Below are 19,231 nucleotides of genomic sequence, written 5' to 3'. Positions count from 1 at the left end.
GTGGCTTGTTTTGTGTGAACTCAAGTGGCAAAACCTCTTAGGCATTTCATCGAACACCTCTTGTGCATATGAAGAGAGCAAAGCAAGATACACCCCTCTTGTGATAAGAAGTGAAAAAATGACTAAGCGTGGCTCAACCTTGGACAGGGGCAAGGTATATGTAGGCAGATGGGGACTTTGTCCCGGTTGGTAAGGCAAACCGGGACCAATGGGTAGGCCTTTGGTCCCGGTTTGTAATACAAACTGAGGCTAAAGAGTTCCGAGGCCTGACACGGCCTGACACGCCCTGCTGAAGCCCCTTTAGTCCCGGTTTGTATTACAAACCGGGACCAAAGACCCCAAACGAACCGGGACCAAAGGGTGGGATCGCCCCGCGCCGAACGAACCGGGACCAATGGGAGCTTTGGACACCGAGACTATTGCTCCCAGGGGCTTTGGACAAAAGGCATGTTTTCTACTAGTGTAGTATATCTATACGAGGGTATATAGAGCTTCATATGGGTTTTTGTAGGCTAAAAAAAAGACACCGAGGAAAACTTACCCCCTTCAAGTTTTGGTGTGTGTGTGCGAGGGGGGGGGGGGGAGGGGACACCGGAGCAAGCCTCCTACAAAATATGTTTCATTCTCTCTAAGTTTTTTTAAAAAAAGTCATAGGTTTAGGTTAAAGAAAGGTGTATATGGTCTCATACGATTGTGTTCTTCTTTTTTTTCAAAAAGATCAACTGATCTACTGTATTAATAATCATCAACCCTATAGAGAGACCTATTTGTAATAAAAATACAAATATGTCACTAGATCATCTAGCGATGACTACAAGCACTGAAACGGGACGAAGGTGTGCCACCCTGCTCGTCCTCCATCACGGGAGTTGGGCAAAGTTTGTAGTAGAACTTGTGTAGTAGATAGACCAACGCGGTTCAAGTTCTCTGAGTGAAAACCTAAACTCCATCGGGAGCGGGCGGCGGTGACAGACGTGTCACCACCTTGTCAGAGGAGTCGCCTTGGAGAGTTTGTCCCTCGAGGTACAACCAGTTCACAACCAGTTCACGGTGGCTAGGCAGGTCGGCCCTGTGGTTGAGGAAGCCGACCTCGAACGATGGTTGAGTGTCGAGGTGACGACCTTGAACCGCTATGCATTGACGGTCCTATGGGGCTTGGCCATGGACTAGCATGGGGATTGGGTGGAGACCTGGAGATTTGTGTGGAAAATGTGTTCATTGACCCGGCTGGTTCATCTACAGGCAATGTGAAGGCCGATCTAACTATTATGTCGGGCAATGGCTTTGGATTTGGCGTGATGTACAATGTCTCCACCGGTCGACAGGGTAGCAAGTGTTACGAGACGGATGGGTCGTGTGGCGTTGCGGCTCATGTGCGACTTTGGTGCTGGGTGGTGTGAGTCGGGTGATACTTGTGTTTGGTAGTTGAGTTGTGTGGACCACAAGCCTCCTCGCATGTGGTTTTTCGCCCTGGTTTTCTCATAGACCAGGCATTGTATAGTTAATACGGGTTTTTGACCTGGTTTCCCTTATAAACGGGCCAGTCCTTTCTATCTAATCTAATCTGACAGCGAATATGACCGTCCTTACTTAAAAGGATTTTCTAGAATCTTGTCACCTTAATCCATTGGACATACAACTCTACGCTTCCTCCGATAGCGCTAAACACACCATTGGAGCGAGAATAGGACGGAGAGAAACTTATTCTGAATTCAGGATGTTGCCACCACCTCACAATCACAAAAAAGACACTAAAACTGCAAAAACTAAGGACGAAAACCCTTCCGTCAGTGAGGGCCCAGGGGTCATTGTCTGCCACACCTCCAACAACCCAAAGGCTGAGGCCACACGGACCGGCGGCGTTGCCAGCCGAGACACGGAAGGTTCTCTTATTGGTTCTTATCTGCGGTGGAAGAAACGCCAGGAATTGAAATACCCTGCAAAATGTGAATATGAATCAGAATATCAAATACAACAAGTTTTCGCGACTTTCATCCCACGTATCTATGAATCAGAGTATCTAGGAACATCCCAAAAAAGAAAGACTTATCAGATATCTCCTTGTACTTATCTAACAGGGAATACGCAACTAAATGTTGTTAAATTTTCAAGAAGATAACTCATATCAGAACAATAAAGATCAAATATGAAAATTTAAAACCAACACGACAATAATCTTCTTTACCATTCACGGTATTCTTTGATTAAGAACTCCATACACAATTATGCTCATCATGTAATTTACTAGTGCAACTTGTTCCAGCAAACATGAAAACAGAAATGCATGCACCTCTATATGAATGTTAGGTTTGGGACATATAACATTGCGTTTGTCATGGGAAATAATGACAAGTGGGCAAGCCATTCATTTATATGAATAGAGAGAACACATCTAAGTTGCTTATTTCTCAAGATAAGTCAATTGCTTCGTTATTATGGAAAATGAGACAGGTAATTCACAACAAGAACCGAGTAACAACTAGTACAAAAGACGGATAACATATAAATTAGAAACTACGCAAAAGTTCACCTGGTCCGGCATATAACTTCTTACAATACTACTGATGTTTTTCTGCGCCTGATGAATGGCCTATAGGAAGGTCAACTTTTGTCACATTTGGCATATTTCAACATCAGTCATAAATAATGTGTCCAGTAAATGATAAATGCCAGCACACTATACCTGCATTCTGTCATTAATCTTATTTGACCGCAAAGTTAACTCATCCTTGTCCCGTTTCCGTTCCACCCAGTTAAGCCGTCGGAGGAACCTTGGCTATTGGACACATGTTAACACAGTAGTTACAACACACTTTAAATATTATTATGCCTTTGTACTCGAACAACTGTTGATGTTTTAAACTAGAATGCTGAAAGTATGGCAGCATCCATTCTATCATTTCAGTAGAGAATTACCTGATTACGATTTTCTGGCTTATGCTGCAACACATGATCGAGTTCCATGCGTACACGTTCAGAAATGGCATGTGTGCTATCCACTAAAACCTGATACAATTTAATAATTTTTTCTGTGACTTCCTACAAAATGGCAAGTTAGCATTTTGTCAGACCTTTCTTAAAAAAGTGTATTCATCAAGGAGAATAAAGTTTGGCCAACATACAGAAAAATTATGATCAAGTTTCTGGATTTCTCTCCGCATGTTCTCTGCCTCGCGAAGCTCATTCTCCCATACCTCCCACTTCTTCAATTTCCAGCCTACTTCCTGTTTTGGTCTACACACAATGCCACCCTTCTTGTAAACATCTAAGCATACAAGTGACTTCACACAGATGTAGGATTGCATGTTGTACAGCTTGCGGGGGCTGAAATCAAACAGCGTTGCCACCTTACTGCAGCTAACCTCAGTGTTCTCACTAATCAACTCGAACGAATCTACGCTGAAGAAGCTCTGTGCGAGGATCCTATCCATGTGAACAAAATGTGGACCTGGAATGTAATTTGGAGGGTTCTTAATATTGTGCTTCTGGCTCCACCTTTGCTCTACTGGGTTGTCAAGTGTCCATATCTGCAGCTCACCAACAAGAATTCTGGCATCATAACGACCGGTTTGAGCAGTTACTATACATAATTTACCACCTATATCTCTGATCCAGAACATACGAGGACCAAAATAATCATCATCTTCACGTTCTACTGGCAGTTGTATCATTGCAAAATTTTCTTCCCTGAGATCAAAGGACACAAGTGTGTGTTGCCAGCTAGCTGTCTTATCTTCAGTTAACCAATACATTGTGCCATCAACATTGACAACCCCAGAGTTTCTCACACTGTTCAAGCTAAGAGGTTCTGGTGTTGGGATATCTTTCCATTTCTTATCACCAAGCGTGTAAACTTCAATAAAACTGAACTTGTGTTTGTTACTGGGACGACCCTCAATGCAATCACCAAGGAAGTGGGTAATCTTGTATTCTTTTGTCACAGGATGAAATCCAAAACTGTAGAAAGAGAAGTGATCACCTCTCATATTCTTGGCAGGTTTCTTAAGATGCATATATTCACCAGTTGTAAAGTTTGCTATCTTGATCGTTGATGTCTTTGTGTATAAGCCAAGAAGGCCATTGCACGTACCAAAGAGGAGATCGTCGGGCCCAATCACTGGCACTGCATATGTAGAGGGTGACCAGGCTTCGTCAATTAGGATAGCATCACTAGGGTAGGGCTCGCCTGAAACCAAACCTTGTGGAAAGAATAGAAAGGCATAACGGGGTGCATCCTGGAGGTGTGATGTAACAAACTGGGGACCCCGGATGAAGTCGTGCCAATGCTTGCAAACACCGATGCAGCTCAACAGAGTGCTCACTGGAAGCCTCAAAAATATCCGCTCAATGAGGTCTCCCGGGAGGCGGTTTATGATGCATTCGTCACTTATTTGCTTCTTTGATTTGGCTTCTTCAGTAACCATAGCGAGCCCGCAATTTTGAGGCACTTGAGCTACCAGATCTGTCTGCAAATACACATTTCAATAGAGGCATACTGCTTAGAGAATCTTAAATAATTTTGAGGGCAAAGAAAAATCATGAAACACCAGCATGTTTTTGCCCTGCTGCCGAGATTGTTTCATCACCCAACGTGTAAAAGACGAAACTGATGGCATCTCGAAATATCCTCCGCTCACTTCTCGCTAAAAAAAAAGTTTAACTCGCTGTAATTACCAATTGATTAGTCCCACGGTAAAAAATTATAGTCCTCCCTCGTGGACCAAAAGTTCAGTTCTGTAAGTCAACTATCAAATCCAACAACCATGCATGTGCACCCTCCGTCCGGCGCTTCAATTTCTCAACTAAAGGCAGTCAACTAGAAACCCTAGCCACCATGAGTGCGCACAGGAAGGGCATCGGGGGATGAAGCATCTACACCAAAGACGAAATCGAGGGGATCAGGGGAGTACTCACACACAAAAGCAGGATTAGAACCAAGCAATCTCCACGGTCGCCGCCAAGCGACGGCTCTCTGGTCGATGGGGATGGGGATGGGTTTCCCGCCGCCCCCCTCAGGTGGTGAAATGATTTTCCGCCGCTTCCCTCATACTACACTATGTTAACTGAGACAGAATAAGCGATCTCTCACCAAACGGGTTGCTATATATGCATCTACTACCCACCCGCCTACGTGGCATATTCCTGTCCACACACGTCTCTGGGCTTTCGGCAGGCTTTTCGAGGCCTGAAAAGCCTCGGCAGGGCCTCGAAAAGCCTCGGCAGGACCCTAAAAAACCTGGGTCGGCAGCCCTGCGTTGCCCGGTTTTCCTCTATGCTCCCAACGTCTACTTTTGTATCCGGTTGCGCTCCCTTTGACTGGATCCTCCCGGTGGCCGGCTGGGCACTGTTCTCTTGTGCAACCGGGAGCTTGAGGTGGAGCCCATTCCTTTTGGAGCTTTCAGACCCTACCCCCAACCCTTTCCCCTCCATTTGTCCTTTACAGTGTTCACACTAGCAGCTGGCCTCTCTCCCTTTTACTTGGCTTTTCGACACTAGCTGCTGGCATCTCCCTGAAAAACACTTCACAAACTCAGCTGAATTTCTTTAGTTGTTTCTTCCATGAAAGTGAACAGCAAAACGAAAATGAAAATTAGCCGGTGCCTATCAATCTCGGGTCACGAAAATGGAAGTAAAATGTACAGATAGGAAAGGAAATTAAAAAGAACCATATATCTCATCTACCTCATGACACGAAAATTTCCAGGAAGAGATTGCTAGACTAATTTCCTTTCCTTTTGCCAAGCTAGAGAAATGCTGTGAGGTCTAAAATGTTCTACTATCACTGTCAATCAAACAAACATGTGCTACAATGCAACAAATCAGAGCTATCTGAAGTTGGATAACACAACCACTAATGCCCGATACCAATGGAAAAAAAGGGCATTTGTTTTGTTACGTACCCTGCACCTTCCATTTTGCAGCATTTACTGTGCCGCTGCGAGCTATATGCTTTAACTCATTTTCCATGTTTAACCCTAAAACCCTTAACATGAGAAGTGAGCCAAATAAGTTGGATTAAAATTGTAGACAATTCGGAACCGAGCTAGGCAGGAAATATAACAATTTTTGTGGCATAAAATCGGGATTGCATATCTAACTTGGCCACCTGCTATATATTGTTGTCTCCGTACAACTTTTATGGAAAATTGGAAATTATGTTTCCAGTAAGTAACTAACAAAGTTTATGGATAATTAGTTAACAGGCTCGCCATTTCGCAAGCCACCTCTTTGATCAGAAATGTTAACAGGGAATTAGGAAGTGATGCAAGGCTAATAATACTTTCTAGCCAACAAGCTAAGAATGTAAAGATTTAGCAAACAAAGTTTTCACTTAACATTTTTATACATGTAGTGCAGGATGCAAGGCTAATCACATAGGTTGCTAGATGCCAAATAGAACATAAGCGTGCAAACAACAATGGTAATATATCAAAAAAACACGCTGAGCCAAGTTGTGAAACCAATAGTGGTTTGCCTTGACAAAGCACAACATTTGCCAACCACAATAACTACATACCAGATCATGTTTAGTACTACCATAGGTAGAACATGTTCCCCCACGGGACAGCATTACCATGCTTGGCTTTATTATAGCAGAGAAAATCCACTACCTCAAGAAAAGAAATGCAGAGAAATGCTAAGAAATTGAGACAAATACAACTGCTCAAGCAGAGAAAATGAAATGCTGACAAACTGGAGACTAAAAGAAATGAGAAGCTGCAGACCAAAGAAATGAGAGAAGTGATAACTGAGAAACCGAAGATTAAAGACAGAGAAATGGCACTGAAAAAACACGAGAAAAGCGATAGAAGCTTAGAAAATGAATATATAGAACGCTGAGAAACTCATGAGAGAGAAAGAAAAGACGGGACTCGAAAGCGACTATATTATATACTAAGAACTGAAGGAAAATGACCGAAGAAATAGAATCAGAGAACCAGTTTAAGGCTAAGAGATTGAGACAAATTAAACCAAGAAACTGAAATGAGAAAAGTGATAAGAACTGAGAAACTGGAGACTAAAAACAGAGAAAATAAACTGAATCAAGAAAAGGCTAAGAGATCGAGACAAATGACACTGAGAGAAGACTGACAGGGCAAATAAGACTGAAAATATGAGTTAAACTGAAGAAATAAGACTGAGAAAATCGTTGTAGCGGAGGGACTGAAAAATGAGAGACTGAAAGAACCATGTAGAGACAGAGAACTGAGAAATGAGAAAGACACTGGAAGAATCATGTACAAACAGAGACTGAAAATCTAATGAAACTGTCATGCTTGGACTGAAGACTGATAAAATTAACTGAAAATAGGGACTGAGAGAACTTATGACTCAAGATTAAATACAAAGAAATTGACTGAATAGTGAAACTTATGACTAAAGACCAAGGACTAAGAAATTTGCCGAAAACTAAGGTATTTGAAAATAGAGACAGCTTGCTATTACATCTAAGATCAGACATGGTGTAACAATATTGATGTGTGGATAAATAATAGGAAGCATTCGACATCAGAGACGTACCAATCAGCGTCATGCCGTCCATTGCTTCCATCACCGCGAGCCGCAGCTCTCTTGGGGTGCGCCTGGAGAGAGATCCCCGCAGACCTCTCTGCCATGGCCCTCCGCCCTGTTCTTCCTTGTGACCCTTTTCCTCTCACCTCGACCAAAACGAGTACTACTTTCTCGTGGGGAAATTCGAAAAAAGTGAAGACGGAAAAAATGAGACCAAGTCCGTCAGCGCGGCCTAGAAAGTCCAAACATAGCGATGTGCCGAGATTCGTGAGACTCAAAAGTAAATCAACGGATAGAAAAGTGACTGTGCACCAATTGAAAAACAGCTAGCTGTAAATTGGGAAAAGTGAAAAACAAACATATCATGTGCTTCATTCCCAACTAGCATACCGTTTCTCTCTCAAAAAAAAAACTAGCATACTATTATCAATTTGTTATCAATATTCCACAATAGCTCACGCAATCTGGTTACGATCCTCTTACTGTTCTCTCTCTAATGCAATGCAACTCCAACAGTTCACTTGCAAAAAACATCTTACGGCTGCAAACATTTATTTACTCAAGATAACAAGCATGGCTCTTCACATACGTATATTGTAGGAGCGGACTCGCTCAGCTCCTCTGAATCTCCGTCACGAACACAAAGACAGGATTTGGCCTCAGCTGCCTCGCACAGCCAAGCTTTTCTTCTCTTTTTCTTGGTTCAAAGCAAACATGATTACAATACCTTAAATAGCACACAATGATCGTGCTGCTAGAAACTTCAAACTACATCATCCTGCTGCAACCTGATATCAGACATACGGTGGAGCTAGAGGCTAGCGCGACGAGCGAACAATGGCCGCCCCTGCATACACATCCAAGGGAACAAGGGTCTCCTTGTACAGGTACGACTGCGTCTCGTAGTACCTGTAAGGCTTGAAGTTCAACAGCGCCACCTCACTGCAGTCCTCAGTCTGCATACCGTTGCCCTGCAGATCTTGGCAGAACGCGCTACCGTCGTGATCATGCAGCAAGATCTTCTCCCCGCGGATGAAGCACGGCTGCGGAACGAACCGCGGCGCAGACGCGGGCAGGTCGATGTTGTACCTCAGGAACCACCTATCCTCAGCCGGACTCTGGAGCATCCAGACATCCATCCTCCCGGCGACCTCCGCGTTGTAGCGGCGCCAAAGGGGAGAGCTGCAGCTGAATGGGACAGTCACCAGGCACACCTTCCTGTCCACCTCAGTTATATGGTAAGAGAGGTCAGGAGCGTCACAGGGCCTGTCTGTCACCTCGCAAGTCTTCAGCGGCGGAGGCCTGAGCAGCTCGAAGGTCTCGTCCCTGAGATCGAACCGCATGACCCCCACGCCGCAGCATGTCCCTTCCTCCTCCGTGATCCAGTACATCGCGCCGTCCACATTGACGACCCCGAGGTTCACCAGGCAGCTCTCTTTGGGTGCTCTGATCTCTCTCCACCTGTCTTCGCCAAGGGTGTACACCTGAATGGAGTCGAAGCAGAACGGCTGCCCTGACAAGCGGCCATGCCGGGGCTCGCGGTGGAAGTAGATGAGCTTGTACTCCCCTGTCGCCGGGTGGAACCCGAAGCTGTATAGATAGTACAGGTCACGGAACAATTTCCTGTCAGGTTTTGAGAGGTACAGGCTTTGGCCGGTCATTGGGTTGACGATCTTCAGTGTGTATTTCCTGTAGAAGCAGAGAAGGCCGTTGCATGATGCGAAGAGGTGGTCATCCGGATCCATGGATGAAGCTGCCCATGTTGACACGGACCATTTCTCATCAAAGATTTTTATGCGGCCAGGTGAGACAGTCATGTGGCTTTCTGAGGCATTTACTCTTGGCAAGAAGAGGAGGAGATGCTCGGGTGCACGATTAGCATGGCCCATCACGAAGCAGGAGTCGCGGATTACGTCACGCCATTGGTGGCACGTCCTCAGGAATCTCAGGAGAGAGCTGATTGGAAGCCTGAGAAGTATCTCGTGTAGGACATCAGATGTGATGCGGCTGATGCTTGCTGCATGATTTTCCATCGGCCACTCTATGTGGTCGTCTTTGTCGGTAGCCATTTCAGATACCTTTTCTCGTAAGAAAGCTGTGCCTGCCAAATCATGTAAAACACAAACTTAAGGATAAAGGTATGGTAGAGCACAAAAGTAGAAGTTTTAGAATATATAGGGCATTCCTTTCAGAAATTGGAGTGGATATAAATAGGACATTCATAATCGATGAAGAGTGATTCAATTCTCGAATCGTGCAATCATTTTGAACTTCTGAAATTTCTCTCGTTGAGGATTTTTTTTATCTTAGATTGTGTACTGATTGGTGATAGGTGTTTACTTCCACTTGTACTAGTTAACACACCATCCCCGGGTATATGAAATAAGGAAACAACTCAGGGTGATTTATTAGTTCTGCTGATGTTCAATAGTGCTGTTCAATATTTAGATACTTCCAGAATTCGTCACTGGTTTAGTCATGTAATCTCTGAATTCCGGATAACTCTGCAAGGCGCAAGTGAAATTTGAAGTATTCTGTGCAGCCTACAGTTGAGGCGGATGCCTGGCCAAGTTTTTCTAGCACACGCAGCAGCAACAAAGGACCACAAACTGGAACAGGAATCTGATAGAGGTCTACTGGCTAATGCCATGGTGTTGGCTTTTGCATGCTGCAATATCCATAGCAACGATTTGGGCACTTAGATATTCTAAAATTTGTCTGAGAAATGGGGAAAAAAATTGCTAAGGAGTTCACTACCTCTAAAAATAGGGAGGGTGTTTTTACACATGACACAAAAAATGTCGATTTTGTGTAAAACTTTACGTGCGCAACTAGAACATGTCCCTCTACATGCGGAATGTTTTTCCAAAAAAAAATAACTTCTTGAAATATGTTTTGTACATACCGGGTGCATATAGTTTTGAGTTTCCGTCTAAAAATATGCTACAGATGAACAAATGAAATATAGTGTGGGCATAAACATATGTCGTTTCTTAAGGAACCACTAAAAAAGCTTATGCATACTGACCCATGATTCATCCTTTCGTTAGGGTTCTACACCAATTTGAATTCAAAGATCCACAATCCTAAGCTCCGGCAACACCTTGGCTGACCCCCAATTCCTGAAGATACGCGACTCCATAAAACGGAGGGTGGGGGAAGATTGCAGGAATCTTAAGAGAACTTACAGAGGATTTTGAAGAGGATCTCCGGGTCCTGCTTTCATCCGATCAAGGTCGCCGCCGGTGCCTCAAGTAAAACACCAACTGGCTCTACCGGTAGCTTCCCCAGATCCAGTGGTGTCGCCAATGGAACACTTTATGCTGCTTCTTCGGCTATGATTGATGGAACAGTGGGGTGGGTGGTCACTGGTCAGTGGTGTGGGGGGAGCCGGCGTGGCATCGTGCTACTCTCACACGCTAGTGCTTCGACTTCCTTCCAGTGGAATCCAACTTATCGCGGTGACCACAAGATTCGCAAGCCTATCCTCTCTCACTTACACGCAAGTGACTATTCACCACGACCACGAGATTTTATTGTATTTTGGAAAATATGTTTCTTCAGCGCCAGTAGAAATAAGTTGAGAAATGTCAACCTTTCAAAAAATCCAAATAGGAGTACCTGAAACTGAAAGCGTCGGTTCTTCGTTCCGAGCGCGCGCACACCGTCGTCCCCAACCAACCAACCTGACCCCCTGTCCTACCCAAATCGTGCCGCCCCAGGTCACCACCCACAGCGCCACCGGGATCCCATGATGAGCAAGTCCAGCACGCTCTCCGGGAGCGGAGGCGGCGGCGGCGCGTCCATCTCCTCTGGAATCTCCCGTCGAAGCCGGCTCCCACCACCCCCGGACACCCCCACGGTGGTCGGTGCGCACGAAGCCATTAGAGCGATCGAAGCTTTTTTTCTCTCTCGTATACAGTTCGGCGAGACGAGTATGATTTTTTTTTTTTTGAGGGATAGACGAGTAGGTGGAACTTGGAAGGCTCGTTATTTCCGCTTCTTTGTGGTGGGCTGGTTCTCGGCGTTTTTTCTCGGGCATTCTCCTGGTGGGCTGGGTCTCGGGCCTTTTTGCTCGGGCGCGAGTATAATGTCGACGCTCCTAATGCAAGCTAGACGGTGATTACGGAACACATTTGACAGCTAGTGTTCGGCTCATATCTCGCTCCCAATTTTAAAATTCTCGAACCTTTGCATACATGATTACATGAACACTAATTGGAATATATATACTAAATCCTTTCGCTAATATAATATCTTTTCGGTTTTTTCTAAATGCATGTATCTAAAATATTTCGGTTAGTGTTCATTCTCATCACCTTTTGTTTCTGAATTTATTTTAAAAAATCTAAAAATATTTTGCATTAGTGAACAGATAAAGTATATATATGATTCACTGCAGTATACATTCTCATTACCTTTTGTTTCTGTATTCTAGATGTCTCCTTATGCATGTTTGGTATATCTACAAAAAAAATTATACTTCCTCCTATCCTTTTTAATTGATTTCGACTGACCGGAGGGTGTAGCCTTGCCTTGCAATGAAATGCCTGGATGAGCGGACTCTATGCATGGGGTCGACTGAGGGCATCTCCAGTGGGGCGGCGCATATTTATGTCCATTTGCGTCGGGCACGGACATAAAAAACGTCCGCATGTCCGCGTGCGTCTGTCCCTTCTCCAGCGGTAGGGACGCATTTATTTGACCGCATGCGTGATTAGAGAGGAGAGAGAGAGAAAGATTCTGTTTGTGTGGCTAGGAATAAGCGCATGCGTGATTAAAGGAGTAGAAATAGGGCTGCATGCAGTCCAACCGGACACAAACGGACGCGCGGACGCGTCCGCAGAGACGCATTCCTGGCGCATATTTGGTCCAAGTTTGCGTCAGGACGGACACTGCGGACGTTTTGCGTCGCCCCGCTGGAGGGTGTTTTTTGTCCGCGCAGATGCAAACGGACGTTTTTCGTCCGTTTGCGTCGCCCCGCTGGAGATGCCCTGATACAACTAGCGCCTGCTATCCTTGTGACTTGTGCGGTGGAGATATTGAGACTAGCTGACATCCGGAAACAGCTAAACTCGCCCTTTCTTCCTCCCGCTGAACTCAACTCGGCATGCATACAAATCTCATATCTGAACATATCCTGTGTGCCGCACGTTTTCTGAACAACACGCGGCCGCTAAAGTTCGCACACCATAATCCATATGGGTCTAGAACCTGCGTCGAAGTGGGACGACATCAGGTCAGCAACTCTATCTTCCGTTCATACCCTTACTACGTGCAGCAGCCGGCCGTAAAAGCAACGATAAGTATTATTGTACGATATGTTATCACTATGGGAACCAGTCAAGGTTCAGATGGCCGCTAGAATTGCCGTCGGAGTCTCGCTGTCGGCACAATACGTTCTCGGCACACACTTAGGTGCCATCGACACAGCATCTTGTGCCGAGTAACGCTGTTCGTCAAATCTGGCTCGAATTTTTTTTAAAAAAAATAATTTTTTCAAAAAAAAAATCCCAATTTTTTTAATCTCTCACATGGACCATTTTAACTCTAACTACAATTAATATTATGTCAAATTCCACTCATGGTCGAACTTTCCGGTCAGTCACCCATCCTCACACTACTCCATCCCTAGCATGCTTAACTTCTCTGTTCCTTCTAGACTAGCTTCGATGAAAGAAATGCCACCTTGTTGATAATACCACCATATCAATCTTATTAACAATAATTCCTTAATGTTGCACATCTTTTTTTTTTTGAATTCCAACCAATTACATACACAAACTACAATGAATAAGTATATTATCTTAAACTCAAATGACAAAAAAATGATTTTATTTTTTCCCTTTTCTATTTAATATAGAATAATTAATATCTTTAAATCCGCAAAGCAGAATTTGACAAATAATATGTCTAAATCGATCAGAAAAATAAGAGAAATTCAAATATGACATTTATATTATATTTTGAACCCAAAAATGATTTTTTTTTCAAAAAATCATGAGGATTAGATCATGTACCTGTAGTTCAAATCTGACTCACTTCCTACCAATTTGGCAGAAATTTGTCTTTTTCACGGGGGTTGGGCGAAAATGTTTAAGATGCCTCGGTTGAGAAACTGTGCATTTAAGGTGGTCTATTATTTTTTTTAAATGGAGTGGTACCATTGTGAAACTTTAATTTGGTAGTTGCTTCACAAATTATCCCGTTTTCAGCACCTCAAAATGGAAAATGGTTTTTCCGTGCGATGAAAAGGAAACTTTCTCCCGCAACATTGTAATACATCCCAAGATGCACATGTATGCATAATATGGGCACATTATCACAAACCATGTCGCGATTTTATCCATAACATTGGTCGTTTGACCTAAATGTCATGAAACCTCGAACGTGATAGCTTATTTTGCGAAGGTTTTTTGTGATGTTTGCAATTTTCTAACTTTAATATTTTTTTCTTGCAACTATGACACATAATATGACACCACGCTAAGGTTGCACATTGTTTGGATCGTTTTCGAATTTGTTATGCCTGTTTCAACCTATATTCAAAACGGCGGGCGTGAAGATCCTTTGCTCGGGGCTGATGCTCGCTAAATTTGCACTGGATCTCTGATGAAATAGAATGTTGTGAACCTAAAAATAATTTGTACAAAAATTTTGAGCATTATATCATGTATCTGTAGTTCAAATATAGTCGGCCTCCTGCCGATTCCACAAGAATTTATCTTTTTCATGAGGGGTGGATGGAAAGGTTCCAAATACACTGATTGAGAAATTATGCATCTTAGGTGGTCTAGTATTTTTGAAAAATGTGTTGCTACCAATGTGAAACATTAATTTGGTGGTTGCTTCATAAAACACCTCATTTTCGGCACCTCAAAAATGGAAAATGCTTTTTCGTTCGATGAAAAGGAAAACTTCCTCCTGCAACATCGTAAGACATCCCAAGATGCATATGTGTACATAATATGGACACATTATCACAAACTATACCGCGATTCTATCCATAACATTGGTCGTTTGACCTAAATGTCATGAAACCTCGAACGTGATAGCTCATTTTGTGAAGGTTTTTTTGTGATGTTTGCAATTTTCCAACTTTAATATTTTGCCTTGCAACTATGACACATAATATGACACCACGCGAAGGTTTCACATTGTTTGGATCGTTTTCAAATTTGTTACGCTTGTTTCAACATATATTCAAAACGGTGGGCATGAAGATCCTTTGCTCGGGGCTGATGCTCGCTAAACTTGCACAGGATCTCTGATGAAATAGCATGTTGTGAACCTAGAAATGATTTTTACAAAAAATCTTGAGCAGTATATCATGTACCTGTAGTTCAAATTTGGTCGGCCTCCTACCGATTCGGCAGGAATTTATCTTTTTCATGAGGGGTGGACGGAAAGGTTCTAGATACACCGGTTGAGAAATTATTCATCTTAGGTGGTCTAGTATTTTTGAAAAATGTGTTGCTACCAATGTGAAACTTTAATTTGGTGTTTGCTTCACAAAACACCCCGTTTTCGGCACCTCAAAAATGGAAATGGTTTTTTTTGTGGGATGAAATGGAAAATTTCCTACTGCAATATCGTAAGACATCCCAAGATGCACATGTGTGCACAATATGGGCATATTATCACAAACTATGCGACGACTCTAGCCATAACATTGGTTGTTCGGCGTGAAACCCATGAAATATCGGACATGATAGCTCACTTTTTAGAAGGTTTTTTGAGATATTTGCAATATTCCGAGTTTGATATTTTTCCAAGATAGATCTTATTTTTCTCAATTTTTTATATATTTTTTTTTCTGAATTATAATGATTTAGTTATGATTTTTCGAAGATTAATGTGGTAAAATGGAAAATAGCTATGCCGACAGCAACGTTTTGCCGTCGGCACAAGGCTAAAATATGTACCGACGGCTTTGCCGTCGGCATAGGCCTGACGTTGTTACCTCGCCGTCACGGCGAAGAGGCTGTGCCGACGGTCCGACGGCTTGCTTGCTGGCCTAGCCGGAACGGGCCCTGTGCCGACGGCCCCGATATTTTGTCGTCGGCACAGGATTTGATCGTCGGAACCGCGTTCCCGTAGTGTATAAAATTTTACTTTATTTTCAACTTGTTGTGATGAATGGGAGTACCTAGCTTGACGCTCCCTTCCCCTCCCATGTCACCCCATAAGACGGCCGGCGGGGTATCCTAGTTGTGACGGTGGTGGACTTCGTCTTGGGCTGGGGCATGGGGTGGCTGACGGATGCCACAGAGGTGCAAGTTTTGCGGTGGAGCAGCGGACGGTGGGGTGGCAAGGTGCACTGATACGTCCAAAACGTATCTACTTTCCCGAACACTTTTGCTATTGTTTTGCCTCTAATTTGTGTATTTTGGATACAACTAACACGGACTAACGCTGTTTTCAGCAGAATTGCTCTGGTGTCTCCTTTTTTGTGCAGAAATCCAACTTTCAGGAAAATCCCCGGAATTTATGTCGAAGGTCTTATTTTTCCAGAAGAATTACGGAGCCAGAAGGGCAAGCCGGGTGGAGGCCCGAGGCCCCCACACACCGGGCCGGCGCGGCCCGGGAGGGCGCGCCGCCCTGTTGTGTGGCCGCCTCGGCCGGCCTCCGACGCCCTCTCTGGACTACTTAAGGGTTTCGATCTAAAAACGCGAGACGAGAAGTCGAAGTCGCCAGAAACCATCCGAGTACGCCGCCACCTTCGCGAAACTCCGTCTCGGGACCAGAAACTCCGTTCTGGCACCTCGCCGGGACGGGGAATTGGAGGAGATCATCGCCATCATCACCACCGACGCCTCTCCATCGACCAGCCATGTTTCCCCCATCCATGTGTGAGTAATTTCCCCCGCTGTAGGCTGAAGGGGATGGTAGGGATTGGATGAGATTGGTCATGTAATAGCATAAGATTGTTAGGGCATAGTGCCTAGTATCCGTAATTGGTACTTTTATGATATTGTTGCGACTTGTTATGCTTAATGCTTGTCACTAGGGCCTGAGTGCCATGATCTCAGATCTGAACATGTTATTGTTTCATGATGATATGCATTGTTTTATGATCTTACCTGCAAGTTGTATACACGTATTGTTGTCCGGAACCCGAGGCCCCAAAGTGACAGAAATTGGGACAACCGAAGGGGAAGGCGGTGATATGAGGATCACATGTGTTCACGGAGTGTTAATGCTTTGCTCCGGTGCTCTATTAAAAGGAGTACCTTAATTTCCAGTAGATTCCCTAGAGGCCCGGCTGCCACCGGCTGGTAGGACAAAAGATGTTGTGCAAGTTTCTCATTGCGAGCACGTACGACTATATATGGAACACATGCCTATTGATTGATTAGTACTTGGATACCGTTTTATTATTATCTGCAAATGCCCTACCTTGATTGTTACATGAGTTTCTCTCATCCATGCAACGCCCGTCATTCATCCCCGTGCCTACAGTATTTTAATCCTGCTGTTTATTATAATCACTACTGTTGTCTTTGTTACATTGCTTCGTTGTTATTTCACTATCGCTATTGCTATAAAGCTGCTACTATCTGATAAACTCTTGCGAGCAAGTCTGTTTCCAGTGCAGCTGAATTGACAACTCCGCTGTTAAGGCTTTCAAGTATTCTTTGTCTCCCCTTGTGTCGAATCAATAAATTGGGTTTTACTTCCCTCGAAGACTCGTTGCGATCCCCTATACTTGTGGGTTATCAAGACTATTTTCACGGCGCCGTTGCTTGGGAGCATAGCTTTATTTGGAAGTTCACTTGGATTGATATTGTTCGCTGCAAATTCTCCATCATGGGTAAACCTCGCGATACTAAAGTCGCCATATTACCATCCACTACAAGAAAAGGTACAACTGCGAGTACCTCTGCTCGCTCTTGATTCACCATCCGTGATAGATAAACTTGTTTCACCACCACAAGCTTCACATGCTGGTACTTCTGCTAGATTTGAAAATTCCTCTTATAATTTTGATGATGCTTCTGTTGTGCTTGATAATGATGGTTTGTTAGGATCTTTTCTAGATGCTACAATTGCTAGGTCTAGACAAATTGAAAATACTGAAACTCCTAATGAAAATGCTGCTACACCTGTTAATTCACCTGAGTCTGTTGAATACTCTAGTGATGATCCTGATGAAGATTATGTGGAACTTGATGATGATTTTATTGATAAATTCAATGCTACTACTGATGCAAGAAAAATTAAAAAGTTGCTTGCACAACATACTGTTAGATATAAGCTATCTCCTGATCCTAAATTTGCCACATCTCCTATAAATATTAAGGATAAGGATTATGATTTTTCTCTTGATTTATCTCATATATCTATTGTTGAGAAAACACCTTTTTGTGGTACTGAAAAAGAAAGTGCTGTAGAACACATGATTGAGCTGTCTACTCTGAGTAGCTTGTTTTCTGATGATGTTAAGAAGCGTACTTATTTCGTTGCTAAAATTTTCCCTTTCTCATTAAAGGATGATGCTAAAACTTGGTATAATAGTTTGCCACCTGATTCTATTAATAGTCCAAAAGAATTGCTTGATGTTTTCTTTCGAAAATACTTTCCTGCTAGTGCTCAACATATTGCTTTGCAGAAAATTTACAATTTTGACCAGGAAGATGGAGAGAAATTGCCTGAAGCTTGGGCGAGATTTTGCTCTCTTATTAGAGCTCGGCCTGGACATGATTTGGAAAAGCATGATTTACTTGATATATTTTATAGTGTACTAACCATTGAGTCTAGGGCATACCGGATAGTTGTGCTTGGTTGTGTTTTCGGAAAAGAACTCCGGACGACGCTGAAGAATTATTTGCTAGAATAGGCCGGAATCATGATGATTGGTCTACACATGAACCAACTCAGACACCGATATTGAAGAAGAGGGGTTTAATTAAATTAAATGATGAAGATATGAGGGAAGCCAAGAAGTCTCTTAAGGAGAAAGGTATTAAATCCGAAGATGTGAAGAATTTACCTCCCATAGAAGATTTATGTGTAGGGAATCGTTGCATAGAAAACAAAAAATTTCCTACCGCGAGAACGCAATCCAAGCCAAGAAGCAATCTAGAAGACGGGAGCAACGAGGAGATGATCGAGACTCACCCTTGAAGAATTCCAAAGCCTACAAGATGAGGCTCTTGTTGCTGCGGTAGCCGATCACTTGCCGCTTGCAAAAGCGCGTAGAAGATCTTGATCACGGCGTCACGATCGGGCAGCACCTCCGTACTCGGTCACACGTTCGGTGTTGATGAAGACGACGTCCTTCTCCCTGTTCCAGCGGGCAGCGGAAGTAGTAGCTCCTCCTTGAATCCGGCAGCACGACGGCGTGGTGGCGGTGGCGATGGAGAACTCCGGCGGAGCTTCGCTAAGCGTTTGCGGGAGAGGTGGAGGAGGTGGGGCGGCTAGGGTTTGGGAGAGGGGGAGGTGGCCGGCCACTATGAGGGGTGCGGGCACAATGGCTTTGGTGTGGCCGGCCCCCTCCCCTTGCTCCTCATTATATAGGTGGAACACCCAAGAGTTGGTCTACAAGTCTTCGAATAAGACCCCAAACCAAAACCTTCCATATGACATGAAACCTACCCAAGGTGGGATTCCCACTTGATGTGGGATTCCCACCTTTCCTTGGGAGGGGGTGGCCGGCCACCTTAGGTGGAGTCCAAGCCGGGACTCCACCCCCTAGGGTTGGCCGGCCATGGTGGTG

At 44.0% G+C, this 19,231-nt stretch overlaps 2 protein-coding genes across 3 annotated transcripts; both read right to left on the bottom strand.

Moving 5' to 3' along the window:
* Positions 1-1,813: 1,813 nt before the first annotated feature.
* On the bottom strand, positions 1,814-4,459 carry LOC124652561 (F-box protein At3g07870-like). Of its 2 annotated transcripts, none has more exons than XM_047191596.1 (5): positions 3,123-4,459; positions 2,917-3,039; positions 2,681-2,776; positions 2,531-2,587; positions 1,814-1,937 (listed from the first exon to the last, which is right to left on the bottom strand). In XM_047191596.1, the coding sequence occupies exons 1-5, from the start codon at positions 4,422-4,424 to the stop codon at positions 1,890-1,892; spliced, it is 1,626 nt and encodes a 541-aa protein (XP_047047552.1). In that variant the 5' UTR covers positions 4,425-4,459; the 3' UTR covers positions 1,814-1,889. The 2 variants fall into 2 exon arrangements, with proteins under 2 accessions (XP_047047552.1, XP_047047551.1); XM_047191595.1 differs by having other exon boundaries at positions 2,531-2,590; positions 2,684-2,776.
* A 3,574-nt stretch (positions 4,460-8,033) lies between these two features.
* Positions 8,034-10,945, bottom strand: LOC124652979 (F-box protein At3g22700-like). Its single transcript, XM_047192031.1, has 2 exons — positions 10,701-10,945; positions 8,034-9,613 (listed from the first exon to the last, which is right to left on the bottom strand). Exon 2 carries the CDS (start codon positions 9,579-9,581, stop codon positions 8,331-8,333), a length of 1,251 nt encoding a protein of 416 aa, XP_047047987.1. The 5' UTR covers positions 9,582-9,613; positions 10,701-10,945; the 3' UTR covers positions 8,034-8,330.
* Positions 10,946-19,231: the final 8,286 nt, after the last annotated feature.

The sequence above is a fragment of the Lolium rigidum genome, chromosome 5 (genome assembly GCF_022539505.1).
Source record: "Lolium rigidum isolate FL_2022 chromosome 5, APGP_CSIRO_Lrig_0.1, whole genome shotgun sequence".
NCBI classification, from domain to species: Eukaryota; Viridiplantae; Streptophyta; class Magnoliopsida; order Poales; family Poaceae; genus Lolium; species Lolium rigidum.
This window is presented reverse-complemented; position numbering and strand designations above follow the sequence as displayed.